The following is a 15,009-nucleotide window of genomic DNA, read 5'->3' as shown; positions in this document are numbered from 1 at the left end:
TGGAAACTTTGTGTCAATAGCCCACGTAGAAATCCCCTTACTGATAAAAATGCTGATGTGTCAAATACTTATTTTCCCCGCTGTACAGTATGTGCATCACGTGTCTTGTTAAAAAAGTGCCTGCTGCAGACGCATCTAAAGGGTTTTTGATAAAAGGGATGCTCGCATTTGCCAGATACTCGCATAATCTCATGCGTAATCAAAGTTTCCTGTTAAGGGAGTGTCTAGCGTGTATTTTGTGAACGTGAGCTCTTTTATCATAAATGGTTTTGAAGCGTGTGCAGCAGGCACTTATTTTGACAAAACACGTGATGCACATGGTTTGCATGACGCAACAAACACATATTTTGAAAATACAAGCAACACACATGACCCTCCGAACACTTATTTTGAATTTGCGCCCCTCGGAAGAGCAGTCACCAGCCGCCAAGGACCATTTTTTCTGACAGTGTGTCTGTTAGCTTTGAAGGTGTTTATATGTATGATGATTTGATGAAAGTACAACTTAAAATGAGCATTTGAAAAATAAAATAAAAAATAACCATGGGCCAGAAAAACATAAAAATGTCTTCAGTACAATAACGCTAGTAAAATCCCTTACTCGGCTTAAAATACAGCAAAAGTCCTTACGCTAGTGACTATACAGTACAGTAATTCCTAAAAAGCATTTATATTCAGTTCATGACAACAGAGAGGTTAAAATTAGCGATGGAGGCACAGAAAGCATCTTTTAAAAACAAGAGATTGCAAGGTTAAAAAAGCATGCATGATCTTTCACCTTTAGACTGAAGCAGGTGAAAGAAGCAATATGCGACAGGAGGAGTATGAATAAGGGATGAAAAGCTGAAGAAACTGTAGATGTGTGAACCATTTTAGGCGGTAAGGAGGAATAAACACACGTCTTTGACTGGCCACTTCATGATGAAAACATTTCTAGCAAACCCATTGGTGTGGACAGATGTATCAATTTCATAAGTCAAACACTTCCATGCAACATGATTCAAACTGATCTTTACACTAGTTACAAATATGGTTAACCGCTATCATTGTGTACACTCTATTACATTTACATTCATGCATTTTGCAGACGCTTCCTGGCGTGTGTTCCCTGGTTTCAAACCTATGATCTTTACTTACCACCTCCTACACCGCCTATACCTCAATAAATATTGACACGCAACTATTAGTGTGCATGTAGTATGAACTGTTGTTTACAAGATAAAGTGACACAGACACATGAAGCAATGCTGAAATATGGAGAGGCAAGTGTGCCAAAAGAGGAAAAATAAACGGTATACATTGAATACCATTGTGATAAGCCACACTAAGGGCCCTATCTTGCACCCAGCGCAATTGACTTTGTCAGTGACGCATGTATCATTCGTATTTTGCACCGACGCACAGCAGATTTTTTCCTCCACAGACGCACGTCAGCAAACTAGGGAATGAACTTGCGCTCCCTGGGCGGTTCAGCACAAAAAAGGAGGCGTGTTCCGGCGCAAACCATCCCTGATGCTATTTTGCAGTTTCAAAAAACAATTGCACCACTGACCAGAAAAAAACTAGTCTAAAGTCAGTGGCGCGTTGCGCATTGTTCATTATGCTATTTTAAGGGCGCATGCTTGACCATAATGTATAGCGTGCACAACGCGCATACACTTTGCTTATCTAATCTACACAGATGCAACAGTTATTTTTGCAAATCATAAATTGTTACAATAAAAAAATATTAACACATGAGATAAGGGAAATCATTGTGGTGAGCATTCTGGTGATAGTTTTTATTTATTTTGCGTGGCTGCGTTAAAAATTATCATGCAAATAACGATTACAAAATTTTCATACGTTTGTTATGTTGCTGTGTTACGTTTATTTTATGTAAATAATAATTAAAATGTTTTCATAAGAAACCTTAATGTATATGAACTTGATTTGTAAGTGTACTTTGGGGTTGGACTGCTTGGGATTCCCCCGTCTCCTGACATCATTGTAGCGCTTGCGGCGCAACGTCCTTGGGATGCCACCTGATGAGACAATTGTGGCTATTTCCTCCCACGCCTGTTTAACTGATGCTGATTTGGGCGGGTTTCTCCTATCCCCATACAAAACAACTTCTCTGTCTTTGACTGCTCTTACAAGAACGTCGGTCTCCTCGGCTGTGAACCGCTCCTGGCGTGCGCCTGGTAAATCCGTCAAAGTATTAGCAACCCGCCATGGAACTTGCGCACTTGCGTTTAAAGGGAATGTTGGATGACGTTCTGATTGGTTTATTTGACGTTATGCCCAAACCACACCTATGAATAATGAACCTACTTCAGACAAACCCCTTATTGATTTGCGCCTGGCGCAAGAGTTATTTCTCCCGCCGGGAAAATAGCAACAGCGCACAAGATCCGCCCACAAAGTCACTTGCGCTTTGCGCTTCGCACTTGCGTTTCAGATCGTTAAAATAGGGCCCTAAATGTTTTTGGTCACACCACACACAATTCTTATGCTATGTGTTAACCAGCTCACACACAAAAGCAACAGGACAACCTAAAATCAAACCAAACATGATCCATAACTGCTGAATTAAAATGGGAAAAGTGTATTTAAATAATGCATTTACAGACACATCCACAAAATAAAAAACAGAAATAGCAGTGTGTGTGCACGTGTGTGTGTGTGTGTGTGTGTGTGTGTGTGTGTGTGTGTGTGTGTGTGTGCGTCATGTGTGTGTGTGTGTGTGTGTGTGTGTGTGTGTGTGTGTGTGTGTGTGTGTGTGTGTGTGTGTGTGTGTGTGTGTGTGTGTGTGTGTGTGTGTGTGTGCGTGTGTGCATGTCACTCACCTACTGGTGTGTTCTCATAGATGAGCAGGTACGACTGGAAGAAATAATTCTGGAAACGAGGAGGCTGATTAGAGGCTAGAAGAGAGAAAGAGGGACATTAGAAACCAAACAGACATTAATGAACACTTTCAAAGCACATCCTTCTCCAATCAATACCTAGTGCCAGGACACTTGTGTGTGTCTGTCTGTGAATTAACAGTGATAGCTGGGCCATCCTGAACTCTTAAAATAGAGGTTCACCGATGGTTCTTAGTAGCACCTTGACCCAAAAACCCTCTGATGATCGATGACCTATTTTGCTGTATAGCATTCTGTTTATTCTTTACTGTATATAAATCTCTGCATGAATATCTCAGTACGTGGATTTGGACCCAGGTTATGAATTCGACATACTACTTGCCTCGCCTACTGCTTTTCGCCTAATATATAGTAGGAAAGTATGTGGTTTGAGACGCAGCGTTTATCTTGTTAGACTAAAGGCCGAAGTATGCTCCATTTTTGACACAACTGCGAGGGTCCATGCTCGACAAAATTTTTCTCATCAGAAGATTGCGCGGTGCACAGAAAAAGAGCTGTTGACTTAATAACGCCGTTTCAAACACAAGCATCTATATTGTTAGACTAAAGGCTGAAGTATGGTACATTTTTAACGCGAACGTGAGGTCCGCGTACAGTGCACTTGACACAATTTCCGTCATCAGAAGAGTGCAGGGCGTGCAGAAAAAGAGATGTTGACCTAATGTTTTAACACGTCAGAAAATTCGCAAATTTCATTCACACCACCCATATTCATACTATATAACGCGTAGTGCTGCACAATTAATCGCATCGCAATCGCGATGTCAGCGTGTTCGATTATATGACAGCAAAATGTTGCAATTATATTAAATAAATAAATGTGTGGACTTGTTAACACAAACTTTCTGATAACAGTTTGATGATTTTCCTTGCTGTTTAAAAAAAGAAGAAAAACAAACAAAAAAGGCAGTGCACGTGTGGCATTCACGTGTGTGGCGTGCATCGTCACTTGTGTGTGCGCAGCGCGGAAATACCAGAGCGAAGATGGATGCAGAGGAGATTGACAGTGATCTGGTAGCTAAAAACTCTACGTCTGTTGTATGACGGTATTTTGGATTTAGGATTACTGACACTGAGCAGAGAAAGGTATTGTGCAAGATTTGCTAAATTAAAGTAGCTACATCATGTGGCAATACGAAAACATTTCTAGTTTTACAAATACACATTTTAGCATTTTCCTTAAAACCCATCAAGTTGACTCATGATACCATTTATTATAACCGCAACCGCACATCGTAATATTTGCATTAATAACCGCAATGGGAAAAATTACCCAAATCGTGCAGCCCTAATAGCGCGTACTGTTTTAACGGACGATGAGTAGGTACTTAATTTAATTCAGTATGTACTGTCACAGTACGTGGTTTTGGACACAGGTTATGAATTTGACATACTACTTGCCTCGCCTACTGCTTTTCGCCTAATATATAGTAGGAAAGTATGTGGTTAGAGACGCAGCGTTTATCTTGTTAGACTAAAGGCCGAAGTATGCTCCATTTTTTACACAACGGCGAGGGTCCATGTACAGTGCGCTCGACAAAATTTTCCTCATCAGAAGATTGCACGTTGCGCAGAAAAAGAGCTGTTGACTTAATAACGCCGTTTCAAACACAAGCATCTATATTGTTAGACTAAAGGCTGAAGTATGGTACATTTTTAACGAGAACGTGAGGTCCACGTACAGTGCGCTTGACACAATTTCCATCATCAGAAGAGTGCAGGGCGTGCAGAAAAAGAGATGTTGACCTAATGTTTTAACCCGTCAGAAAATTAGCGCGTACTGTTTTAACGGACGATGAGTAGGTACTTAATTTAATTCAGTACGTACTATCACAGTATGCGGTTTTGGACGCAGGGTATGAATTCGGACATACTACTCGCCTCACCTACTGCTTTTCGTCTAATATATAGTGGGGAAGTAAGCCGTTTCGGACCCAGCGTCTATCATGTTAGACTAACGCAAGGGTCCACGAACAGTGCGCCTGACACAATTTTCGTCAGTGCAGGGCATGCAGAAAAAGAGGCGTCGACCTAAAGTTTTAACACGTCAGAAAATAAGCAAATTTCATCCACACTACCCATATTCATACTATATAGAGCGTGCTGTTTTACCGGTCTAAGTAAGTACTTCATCTAATTCAGTACGTACTATCACAGTATACGGTTTTGGACGCAGAGTATGAATTCGGACATACTACTAGCCTCGTCTACTGCTTTTCGCTTAATATATAGTAGGGAAGTAGGCGGTTTTGGACGCAGCGTCTATCTTGTTAGACTAAAGGCCATAGTATGGTCCATTTTTATGCTTACACAAGGGTCCACGTACAGTGCGTTTGACACAATTATATCATCAGAAGAGTGCGCAGCGCAAAGGAGAAGAGGCGTCAACTTAATTTTTTAACACGTCAAAAAATTTGCACATTTCATAACACTACCCACATTCATACTATATAGAGCATACAGTTTTAACAGACAATGAGTAGGTACTTCATATAATTCAGTACGTACTGTCACAGAATGCAGTTTTGGATGCAGGGTATGAAATCAGACATACTACTCACCTCACCTACTGCTTTTCGTTTACTATATATAGTAGTAGGGAAGTAGGCGGTTTCGGGCACAGCGTCTATCTTGTTAGACTAAAGGCCGAAGTATGGTCCATTTTTTATGCAAACACGAGGGTCTACGTCTGATGACGAAAATTGCGTCACTGCCAGATTTTTGAAATTCCCCAGTGTATGTTTGTGTGTGTTCCCATTCAAGGGTCAGAAGACTGAAGCTGATTTGTTAAAAAGACCAAGAAGGGTTTGATCATGTGCACATGTAATGGGCAACACACAGAGAAAACACACACTAGAGAAAGTGTACTTGTATGTGTGTGCATGTGTTTGAAGTTCTGATATTTGATGAACTTAAGTGTTTTATACACTGAGAGAGAGAGAGAGATGCAAAGCGAGAAATGAGAGCCATCGACTGCGTATCTGCCAATACATGCTAACCAGAACCACGTCAGTCTGTGTTAATTACTGGAGCGCTTCAGAATGGCAACAGAGATTAAAACGCTTGGTTTTAGGGGTGCGACGAACTGTATCACAGATTTAATGAGAGTTCCTGCCAACAGCAAAGACTGCCGCATCTGTCCCGGCTTCTGCTTGAGATTTAACACTCTGTGATGATAAAATTAATAATCATATCATTATTGTTGCTTAATGAAATTTCCGTTGACCCCCCTGCATTGAAATTAAATCGTTATGACTGCTGAAATGACTTGCTTTTAATTGAATTTTAACACTTTGAGGCCAGTTTCATTCGTCTTTCCATAGTAACTGCATGTATGTGACACATATTCGTATAGATTTTAATGAAACAGAATACAACAACAGACTGAAGTACTCGCTGACTGTTAAAAATTTTAAGATTTGGCTTTAGTAACTCCAAATAATTCAAACAGATTATAGTTTATGGTTTGAGTTGGGTGCAAATTAATTACCATTTGGATGTAAATGCGATCCTCCTGTAAATGAGATTTTATAATGATCAAGTTTGTAATAGTTCTCAAAGGCACACTACTGAAAAACGTGTTATAAATAATGCCTGTTTAAAATATTCAATCTGGCAACCCACAAACACCACATTGCTGTATGTGCTTGCGACTGCGGTTTTGTTGTGGGCACAATCTTAATAGCCGATGTCATACCATCACACCTCGTGAATTTCTGTGCATGACATTGATTGAGGATCTTTTGAGTGAACAGGTTGGACAGAATCCCTCATGTCATATCGAATCTCTTCACACAACCATCATCATATATTATTTTTTTTTAAAAACTTCACCTTTTTTACCCTCACTTTAAAATATCCTGCAGTCGTCGCATTTCTTTGTCTTTCATGTCTTTTTATTTAAAAACTTTTATGTTTACTCGCCCCAAATTTGCAAATTTGGGGTTGAGGTCTGGACTAGTAAGAAAACTGACTAAAGTCCATATGACGGCTCTTTGTAAAGGTTTATAAAGCATAATGATGACTTTGTAGTTACAGTGGTGGGCATCATTAGGAGATTTAGATCAATTTCCTTACTGGTCCCCTCAAAGTCCCTCAATCCTATCGAGCAAATTTGGGTCAAGTTGGAAAAAAACTGAGTAACACTTTACGTGAAGACTGACATGACACCTTCATTATCATGAGATGACATGTGTCATGAACACGAAGGATATTTTATGCACATTTATGACAACTGTCATTAAGTGTCATTTGTTCAATTATGTAATTTTTAATGCAAAGATGACATTGTTTGAGATGTCTTTGTTATGACAACTTGACATAAACCAATACATCATAACTTGTCATAAATCTGTCATAAACATGACATAGCAGAATAATAATCAAACTTAAGAATCTACCTAACTTTATGGGTTAACATTACATTAAAATAGCATTTAAATGTCATTATGTGTTAATACTCTGTCAAATAATTTAATAACAGCATCATGAATATTTTTCTTGACCTGAACTACAGTGGTACACATTGAACTTGTCATTAAAATGTCATTAGGTGTTAATACTATGTGAAATAATTTTAAATACCTTAAAAGATTATAAAATATTATACTTAACTTTATGTATGTGCACAATACATAAAAACTGACAACTAACAGAACTTGTTCTTCCTCACACAGAGGGTTCTTACTTTTTCTGACATAGAAGAAAAAACTAACAAAACATTTCATTAATTTATTTAATTAATTAATTTAATTTATTGTATTTAACTGTTTTGGCAGCGATATGAACCCAACGCTGCATGGCTTAACCCATTATTGTACTGTTTTCATTTAATTTTAAGTGAATCTGTCCCCAAATGCAATAAAATACAGTATAATTGTATTCATTTGTATTATTATTATTATTGGATGATTGATTTTAATTCTCTAACACCTGGAGGAAACTTAAAAAAAAAAACATTATGAACTGAAAAATATTCATGACGTTGTTATAAAACAATATTAACATTTTAATGACAAATTCAATTTGTATCACTGGTAAAAAGTGGTCAGTTATGTTGTCTTGGTTAATGTCAAGTTGTCATGACAAGTTATGATGTATTGGTTTATGTCAAGTTGTCATAACAAAGACATCTCAAACAATGGCTTCTTTGCATTAAAAATGACATACAGTAATCAAACAATTGACCCTTAATGACAGTTGTCATAAATGTGCATAAAATCTCCTTTATGTTCATGACACGTGTCGTGTCATGATTATGAAGGTTTAATGATTATTAATGATTAGGGCTGGGTATCAATTCAGATGTTCCAGATCGATTCGATTTCCGGTTTTCAGGTCGGTTTTTATACTCGATTCTCGATTCAACTCGATAAATATAGATTTAATACAAATACTGTACTATATTAATAAAAGAACAGTGAACAGCAGTTAAGAAGTGGGTAATTAATAAAAAGAAATTAAAAGCCATAATGCAGCCTTATAAGCCTTAGCCTAAATTACAACACTATCGTCGTCGTCTTGCTTGCGAAATCTAAAATGCTTGAATACCTCTGACTTTAAATGTAAAGGTGGCATCAACGTCGATGAAGCACCTGAAACCGCCATTTTAAGCACTGAATGAATGAATGACAGGCTCGCCTCTTGCTCCTTGGTAACATCGCGCATGGCAAAAAGGAGGGTGACATCTAGTGAAGAAGACTAATAATTATATTAACGTTAATCTTACGTTCAATTTCTGTGGAAATAAATATGGAAAAAAAAATCGATTCTGCTCTTTGAGAATCGATTTTGAATCGACCACGTAAAAAAAAAATGATTAATCGAAAAATAATTTTTTTCCCAGCCCTACTTATAACAGCTCTGGATTGCAGCTTTAAAAAGTTTTTCTGGTGTTGAACTGCAGCTCTATGCTGTGGGTTGCCAGATTGAATATCTAAAAAACATGCATTACCTGATAAAACTATTTTTTTGCTAGTGTACCACTACGAACTTGATCATAATGAAATCTAATTTACATAAGGATCACATTTGCATTTGCAACTCAAACCCTAAACTGCAAACTATAATCTGAATGTAAAATCGTCCATCACTTACTCTCGAATGTTATTTTTTAAGTTATCCATCAGAATGTCTAGGTTGTTTTGGTTCATGCAATGGAAATACAAATATGAGTATAATAGAAATACTTCACACATATAAAGTGGATGGAGACCAGTAGCTGCCGGAAAGCTCCCGACTACGACTAATTTTATTAACCAGGAGGCAAGTTTATCAGTTAATAGCATCTTACATTTTGTTTGGATCCCCAAACAAAGCTTTTGTATTGCTTTAGAGAAACTGGAATTTTGTCCTTTTTCAAGCTTGACTCTTATTGTACTGAAAAGAGAAGTGTTGTGTGAACTATCCCTTTAAGCTCTCACTCTTTGATAAGGGATGTTTGAGATTCAACTCTGGGTTGTTCAGGGCTGAGCAGGGATCAAATCCCCTACCTAATTTACCTCCGTTACAAAGAGAAGGAGCGCGCGAGAGAGAGAAAGAGAGAGAGAATCATGAAGTGTGTAAATGATTGAGAGAGATTCGACAGAGGAAAAGGACACAGTCAGTAAGTGGAAGTGAATTATAAACTCTTGTGGGCTGATGTTAACTGGCAGCGACACCGTGTTGTTAAACGTGCCGTGGTAGATTGGAGGTGTCCAGCATTCGTTTCAGACATCAGTCACGGCACACACACACACAGACAGCCGTGTGAGAGCAGTGATGGAGTGAGATGTCAGAGAAAAGATAGGACGAGTGGGCACAAATGTAGGGAAACAGGAAGGATAAAGTAGGAAATAAATGATAGCTGAGAAAGCTAAAAATAAGAAAAATAGATAAGTGGCACCCAGCTCTTAGCACAATCCGAGTTTGAATCACTTGAGCTTTTGATTTAAACCTGATTTAGTTAAACATCAGAGTGTGTTGTTTGGTGTGATATGATGTGTGTGTACAGTAAATGCTATTACCTTCACAAACACTATGTAGCAGCAACAAGACGAGAATCAACTTGACTAAACTCATCCTGCCTCCAGAACCTTCACACCACGACATCTTCAACACCTGTGATGCACAAACACAAAATAAAGACATAATAAAGACACAATTAAGATATCTTGAATTATGGTTTCTATTTAAATTTCTTTCTGACAAAATTAAATTGAGCATTATTTGTGATCAAGCAGTTTTGTAGCAACACTGACTTCCATGGTAGGAAAAAAATACAGTGGAAGTCAATTATGACATAATTTTTATTTATATAGGCTTTTTATACTCGGTACAGTAAAATGTTGTCTGAGCAATGGCAGACAAAGATTTTGGAAAATCAAATAGGTTTGTTGATGCTAATGGTGCAGAAGTTATACACTGGACCTTTAACTCTTTCCCCACCGTTGACGAGTTATCTTGTCAATTATGAGAAAACTTTAAAAAAAAGTTTTCCTGATGAGTTTTTATGTTAATCTGTAATACCACGATTATCCACTAGGTGCTCTTACCCAATTTATGAAAAAACTGAAGCAAAAAAATTATTTACTAATTTTAACCTGATAAGGAACACTGTGCCGTACACGGTACACCCCCTCCCTTGCACGTGAGGCTGCATTACGTCATTGTAACTTTGAAGCATTAAACCTTCAAAATATACGGTCATGCGGCACATCGTTGTAAAGCTTAGACTTTCGGAATTCCATTAAGCGCACACAGAAAGCATATTATGATTTTTAGCAGTCATAAAACTGTAATCTATTTGTTAGTTACCTGAACCGGGCGGCGCCGATTTAGGATATTTATTTACCTTCAAAATCTTCCCTTTATCCACTTCGGTGAAATTGTCCAAAACAAATTGTTCATAAATCCCCAAAAGTGCAATGAAATGGAATATCCAAGCCTTTTAATCCAAAGCGATTTGTTCATCTCACAATCTTGACATTTCTGACCGAATTACGATATAAATAGTGTATACAATTAGTTCAATAACGGACATTCGTTCGAATCTCACTTTCCAGTCACGATTTATAATGAATATATTCAGATGTCACGTTTATTGTGCAACGTCTGAGGAACAAATACGCCCCCTTGTGGAATTTCTGCCGTTCCATAAGGGGCTACACTTATTTTGAAAGTGAACAAAATCCCTTCACAAAAATCCAATTATTTCAGCTTTTTGTTAAAAAAAATGATTTTTTTAAAAGAAAAATACCCATAGTTATACCGAGCCCCTAAGGTGAAACTTTGCATGCTCACGTGAAACTTTCATGTGCTCACGCGAAACCTTCATGTGCAGAATTTTTTTTACTAAAAAAAGTTTTTACTAAACTTTAGTTATTTTTTTCTCCATGTCCCCTTAGGAGATCCGTATATTTAAGAGTTCATAAGCAAAGAAAAAATATAGATATGATGAAACATTTTTTTTTCATTTTGTTTGTTTATTGTTTGTTTGAAAGCAGAGGGTCTGTTCTTTCATTTGAAAAGTTAAAGGGGTCATATATAGGGCTGTTCCGAATACCATTTTTTAAACTTCGAAGCTCTAGTAGAAATCAAATCGAATATTCGAAGCTTCGGAAGGAGGGGCTAAACATATTTTTCTCTTTAATAAAGGCAGGAATCTCTGTTTGTGTGTCTGTCTACAGTTTTATTATGTGACGGATGTGTTCCGTCATGCAAGTCAACCGATCCGCACACTTTAAGAGCTAAAGCATATTTATCCAATACAACAGTAATTCCCCATAACTCCGTGTGACATATTGACGTCTTGTGAAGCAAATCAATCAGTTTTTGCAAGAAACTGAACGTTATTTACACACTATTAGCGTGAATGCCAAAGCAGGAAGCACGCTTTCCGTTCGAGGCGATCTCTTCCACTGGTGGCGTTTGGTGGCTGTTGGCTATGGATGTTGGTCTCTCTGCGCCACCTATAGAGCGGGAGCGTGAAGCGCACTTCCTGCTTGGCAAAAGCTCTGCATTAACGCTGTAAAATATTTATATATATATATTCGAATCTCAAAACTGAAAATCGAATGTCAACCCACGGAACCAATATTCGAATATTCTGGTCCAGCCCTAGTCATATAATGCTTTTTTATGTTTTCCTTTGTCTTTGGAGAATTAAAAGCTGTTCGTGCATACAGAGATTAAAGTCTCAAACCCAAAAAGATATTCTTTATAAAAGCAAAGGCTCATCCAAGCCATCCTAAAAAGCCTCATTTAATCACGGCCCCACATATCTACATCACTGTGTGGGAAGATTTGCATTACACTGTGCAATGGTACACGCGGCGTAACTTTTATTCTCGCTGTAGTATTGTTGTCGCCACCATGATTTGGAACTTATATTTCAAATATGGTAAGATGCATAACATTTCCGTCACATGCTTGAGGGATTCGGCCAATCACAACAAACTGGACAGCTGGCCAATCAGAGCACACAGCGCTTAACAAAACAATGAGCGGAGGAGGAGCAACAATATTGTACGTTATGTGGAAAATAATGTGTTTTTGAACCTTAAACCACGTAATTTTTTAGCAATGTCATACAACCCCTTTAAGCATCACTGTTGTACTGTACATGGAAGGTCAACCCCGTGATTAAAGCTTATTAAAAATTCTTCAACAACAAAATTAAAACAAAGCACAGCTGGAAATCCTCATGTACGATTCAATCCATCTCTCTAAATCAATAATGCATGATGAGAGTTGTGATGTCTCCAGGTTAATCTCATTTCATTGCTGCAATGTCAACATATGATATGCAAATACAATCACTGGCAAAACAGTTAGACACTACAGTGAGGAAAGTCTCAAAAGTTTTACACAGATGGTATTGATATTATGTACAGTAACGTGGCGTTCACACTATGATCATAACTATAACTGTAACTATATTAGTGTCCACACATGGACGAAAATGTTAAATGTCTATTAAAATTGTAGCGATTGTTTTATTTTGATGAAAAGACCAATATGAAATTGTGTAATTATCAATGTTGGGGAAAGTTACTTTTAAAAGTAATGCATTACAATATTAAGTTACTCACAAAAAAAGTAACTAATTACGTTACTTAGTTACTTTTTATGGAAAGTAATGCTTACATTACTTTTAAGTTACTTTTGCGTTACTTTTTCTTGGCTGATGTTTGATCTCGTTCAGGCCTTGCAGGTGTTTTTATGACTGAACAGTTCTGCATTCAGAAATTTCATATTTCATCACAAAAATTTCGAGCTTTGGGCTGCCATCTCAGTTTCTGAGTCAAACTGTTCACACAATGGCGTGTACAAATAGAGTGCATAATGTGACTATGTTTAGTTTAATTAAGTACATCTTTTTTATCGAATTAATTAAACTAAAAAAGTAACTTGCATTACTTTTTTTGAAAAAGTAACTTAAATATTAATGTGTACATTTTAAAAGTAATGCGTTACTTTACTCGTTACTTCAGAAAAGTAATATTATTACGTAATGCACGTTACTTGTAATGCGTTACCCCTCAAAGCTGGTAATTATTACATGGTTGTGACTTAACAAAATGTATTACACGGCTCTCTCACATATTAAATTTCCGATTGGCCAGTTGCGTCATTCCAAGGTTCGTTCTTTTCAGATAAACAACCACTCAAAACTAATAACAGACGTAACCCGGATGCTCAAAATGTTTTTGACCGGTACAGTTTAATATTAAATAAAGTTTAATATAAATATGTCTTTTAATAACATACAATACATTATATTTATAAATGATTAAACCAAATAGTGTGTTTGTGACATTTGAATGTCTTATCTTAAAACCGAAAGTAAGTATGTTTTTCTCACGAAAGGTCTGTATTCGTTAAAAATGAGCAAAAAAAATTTCAAAACAATATTTAATGTTCCTTACTTTACTTATAAGGGTTAATAGCCATGTAATAAGCAGGATAATGTACAGGCAGCCGGTTGTTATTGCAAAATAAGCCCCTCCGCTTTGTGTCGGGTCCTGATTATTTTATCTGATTATTTCTGCGATAACAACCGGCTGCCTACACATTATCCCTAACATAAAGGTTTACTAAAATTTCAATTAAAGATAATAACATTTTGCCAGAATAAAAATGTAATAGAAAATCTGCTTTCAGTGTGAACAATGCAAATTAAGTTCATTTTCATTCAGTTCAGTTACAGTATGGCCCAAAGAAATGTCTGCGTTTGGATCTTAAAGAGAATAAATGTAAGCGCCATTGAAAATACTGGCAGCAGTTCATGTGTCAAACAAGTCTTAATTAAAAGACAAAAAAACATTTCTTGCTAGATTTTATTTTCACACACCCTGTTCAACAAGAAAGCTGCCGTTTCGGTGAGATTTTATGTGACTTTTTGCTTTGATAGCTAAGCAGCAGCAGCAATAAAAGATGTTAAATGTTTATCATATCGCTGTTCGAAGCGCAAACGCAACGTTTGTCAAAGTAATCGCAAACTTAAAACCAGCCGTATGCTGTGCAGCGCTTCTCCTTCCCAAAAAATATTGCAAGCTAAAAGCGCTTTCAGATCCGTGAAGCCCTGAACAGACGATACTGCTTGAGGGGAGAGGTATTATATAGACAGACTTAATGATTAATGCGCATATAATTTATGCATTAAAATGAAGAATAGTTTCACACCGGCTCTAGCAAAAGGGAGGGATGCTCCGTGAGGAATTCCCACAGAGTATAGTTGTCACACTAGGCACTAATAGAGACGCGTGTGCTGCTAATCATTTCGCTGGCATCTCTTTCCATCGCTGAGGAAAAATAAATGAATGAAATAAAAACGTGTCCCAGAGTAAGAGGAGTTAAGATGATATTTACAAGAGGACCGATGTGATGTGCGACTTAATTACAGAGACGACTGTAAGGTCGAAATTAATGATGTATAATCACGGAAAGCATAACCTCTGTTAAATTAAGCTAATTACCGAGCTGGGATTGGTTGAGCTTGTTTGTTTTGCTGGTATTTACTGTTAACGCTGTGCAGTTAAAGATGTCCGCAGGGACAGAGATAAGACAATGATTCTCTCAAAGTTTGGCCCAGATTTTGGGGATTTAAATCCGTATTAAGAAC

The 15,009-nt window shown here is 37.3% G+C and overlaps 1 protein-coding gene across 1 annotated transcript in view; it reads right to left on the bottom strand.

The window, feature by feature from the left end:
* Positions 1 to 15,009, bottom strand: part of cdh23 (cadherin-related 23) — a 373,711-nt gene that overhangs the window by 328,807 nt on the left and 29,895 nt on the right. Inside the window, exons 2-3 of the mRNA XM_065296107.1 lie at positions 9,911 to 10,004; positions 2,829 to 2,903 (exon numbers count right to left, since the gene is read on the bottom strand). Coding sequence (XP_065152179.1) covers positions 2,829 to 2,903; positions 9,911 to 9,995 — 160 coding nt within the window. The 5' untranslated portion in view covers positions 9,996 to 10,004. The remainder of the gene's footprint in view (positions 1 to 2,828; positions 2,904 to 9,910; positions 10,005 to 15,009) is intronic.

This window comes from Paramisgurnus dabryanus, chromosome 20 (genome assembly GCF_030506205.2).
Source record: "Paramisgurnus dabryanus chromosome 20, PD_genome_1.1, whole genome shotgun sequence".
NCBI classification, from domain to species: Eukaryota; Metazoa; Chordata; class Actinopteri; order Cypriniformes; family Cobitidae; genus Paramisgurnus; species Paramisgurnus dabryanus.
This window is presented reverse-complemented; position numbering and strand designations above follow the sequence as displayed.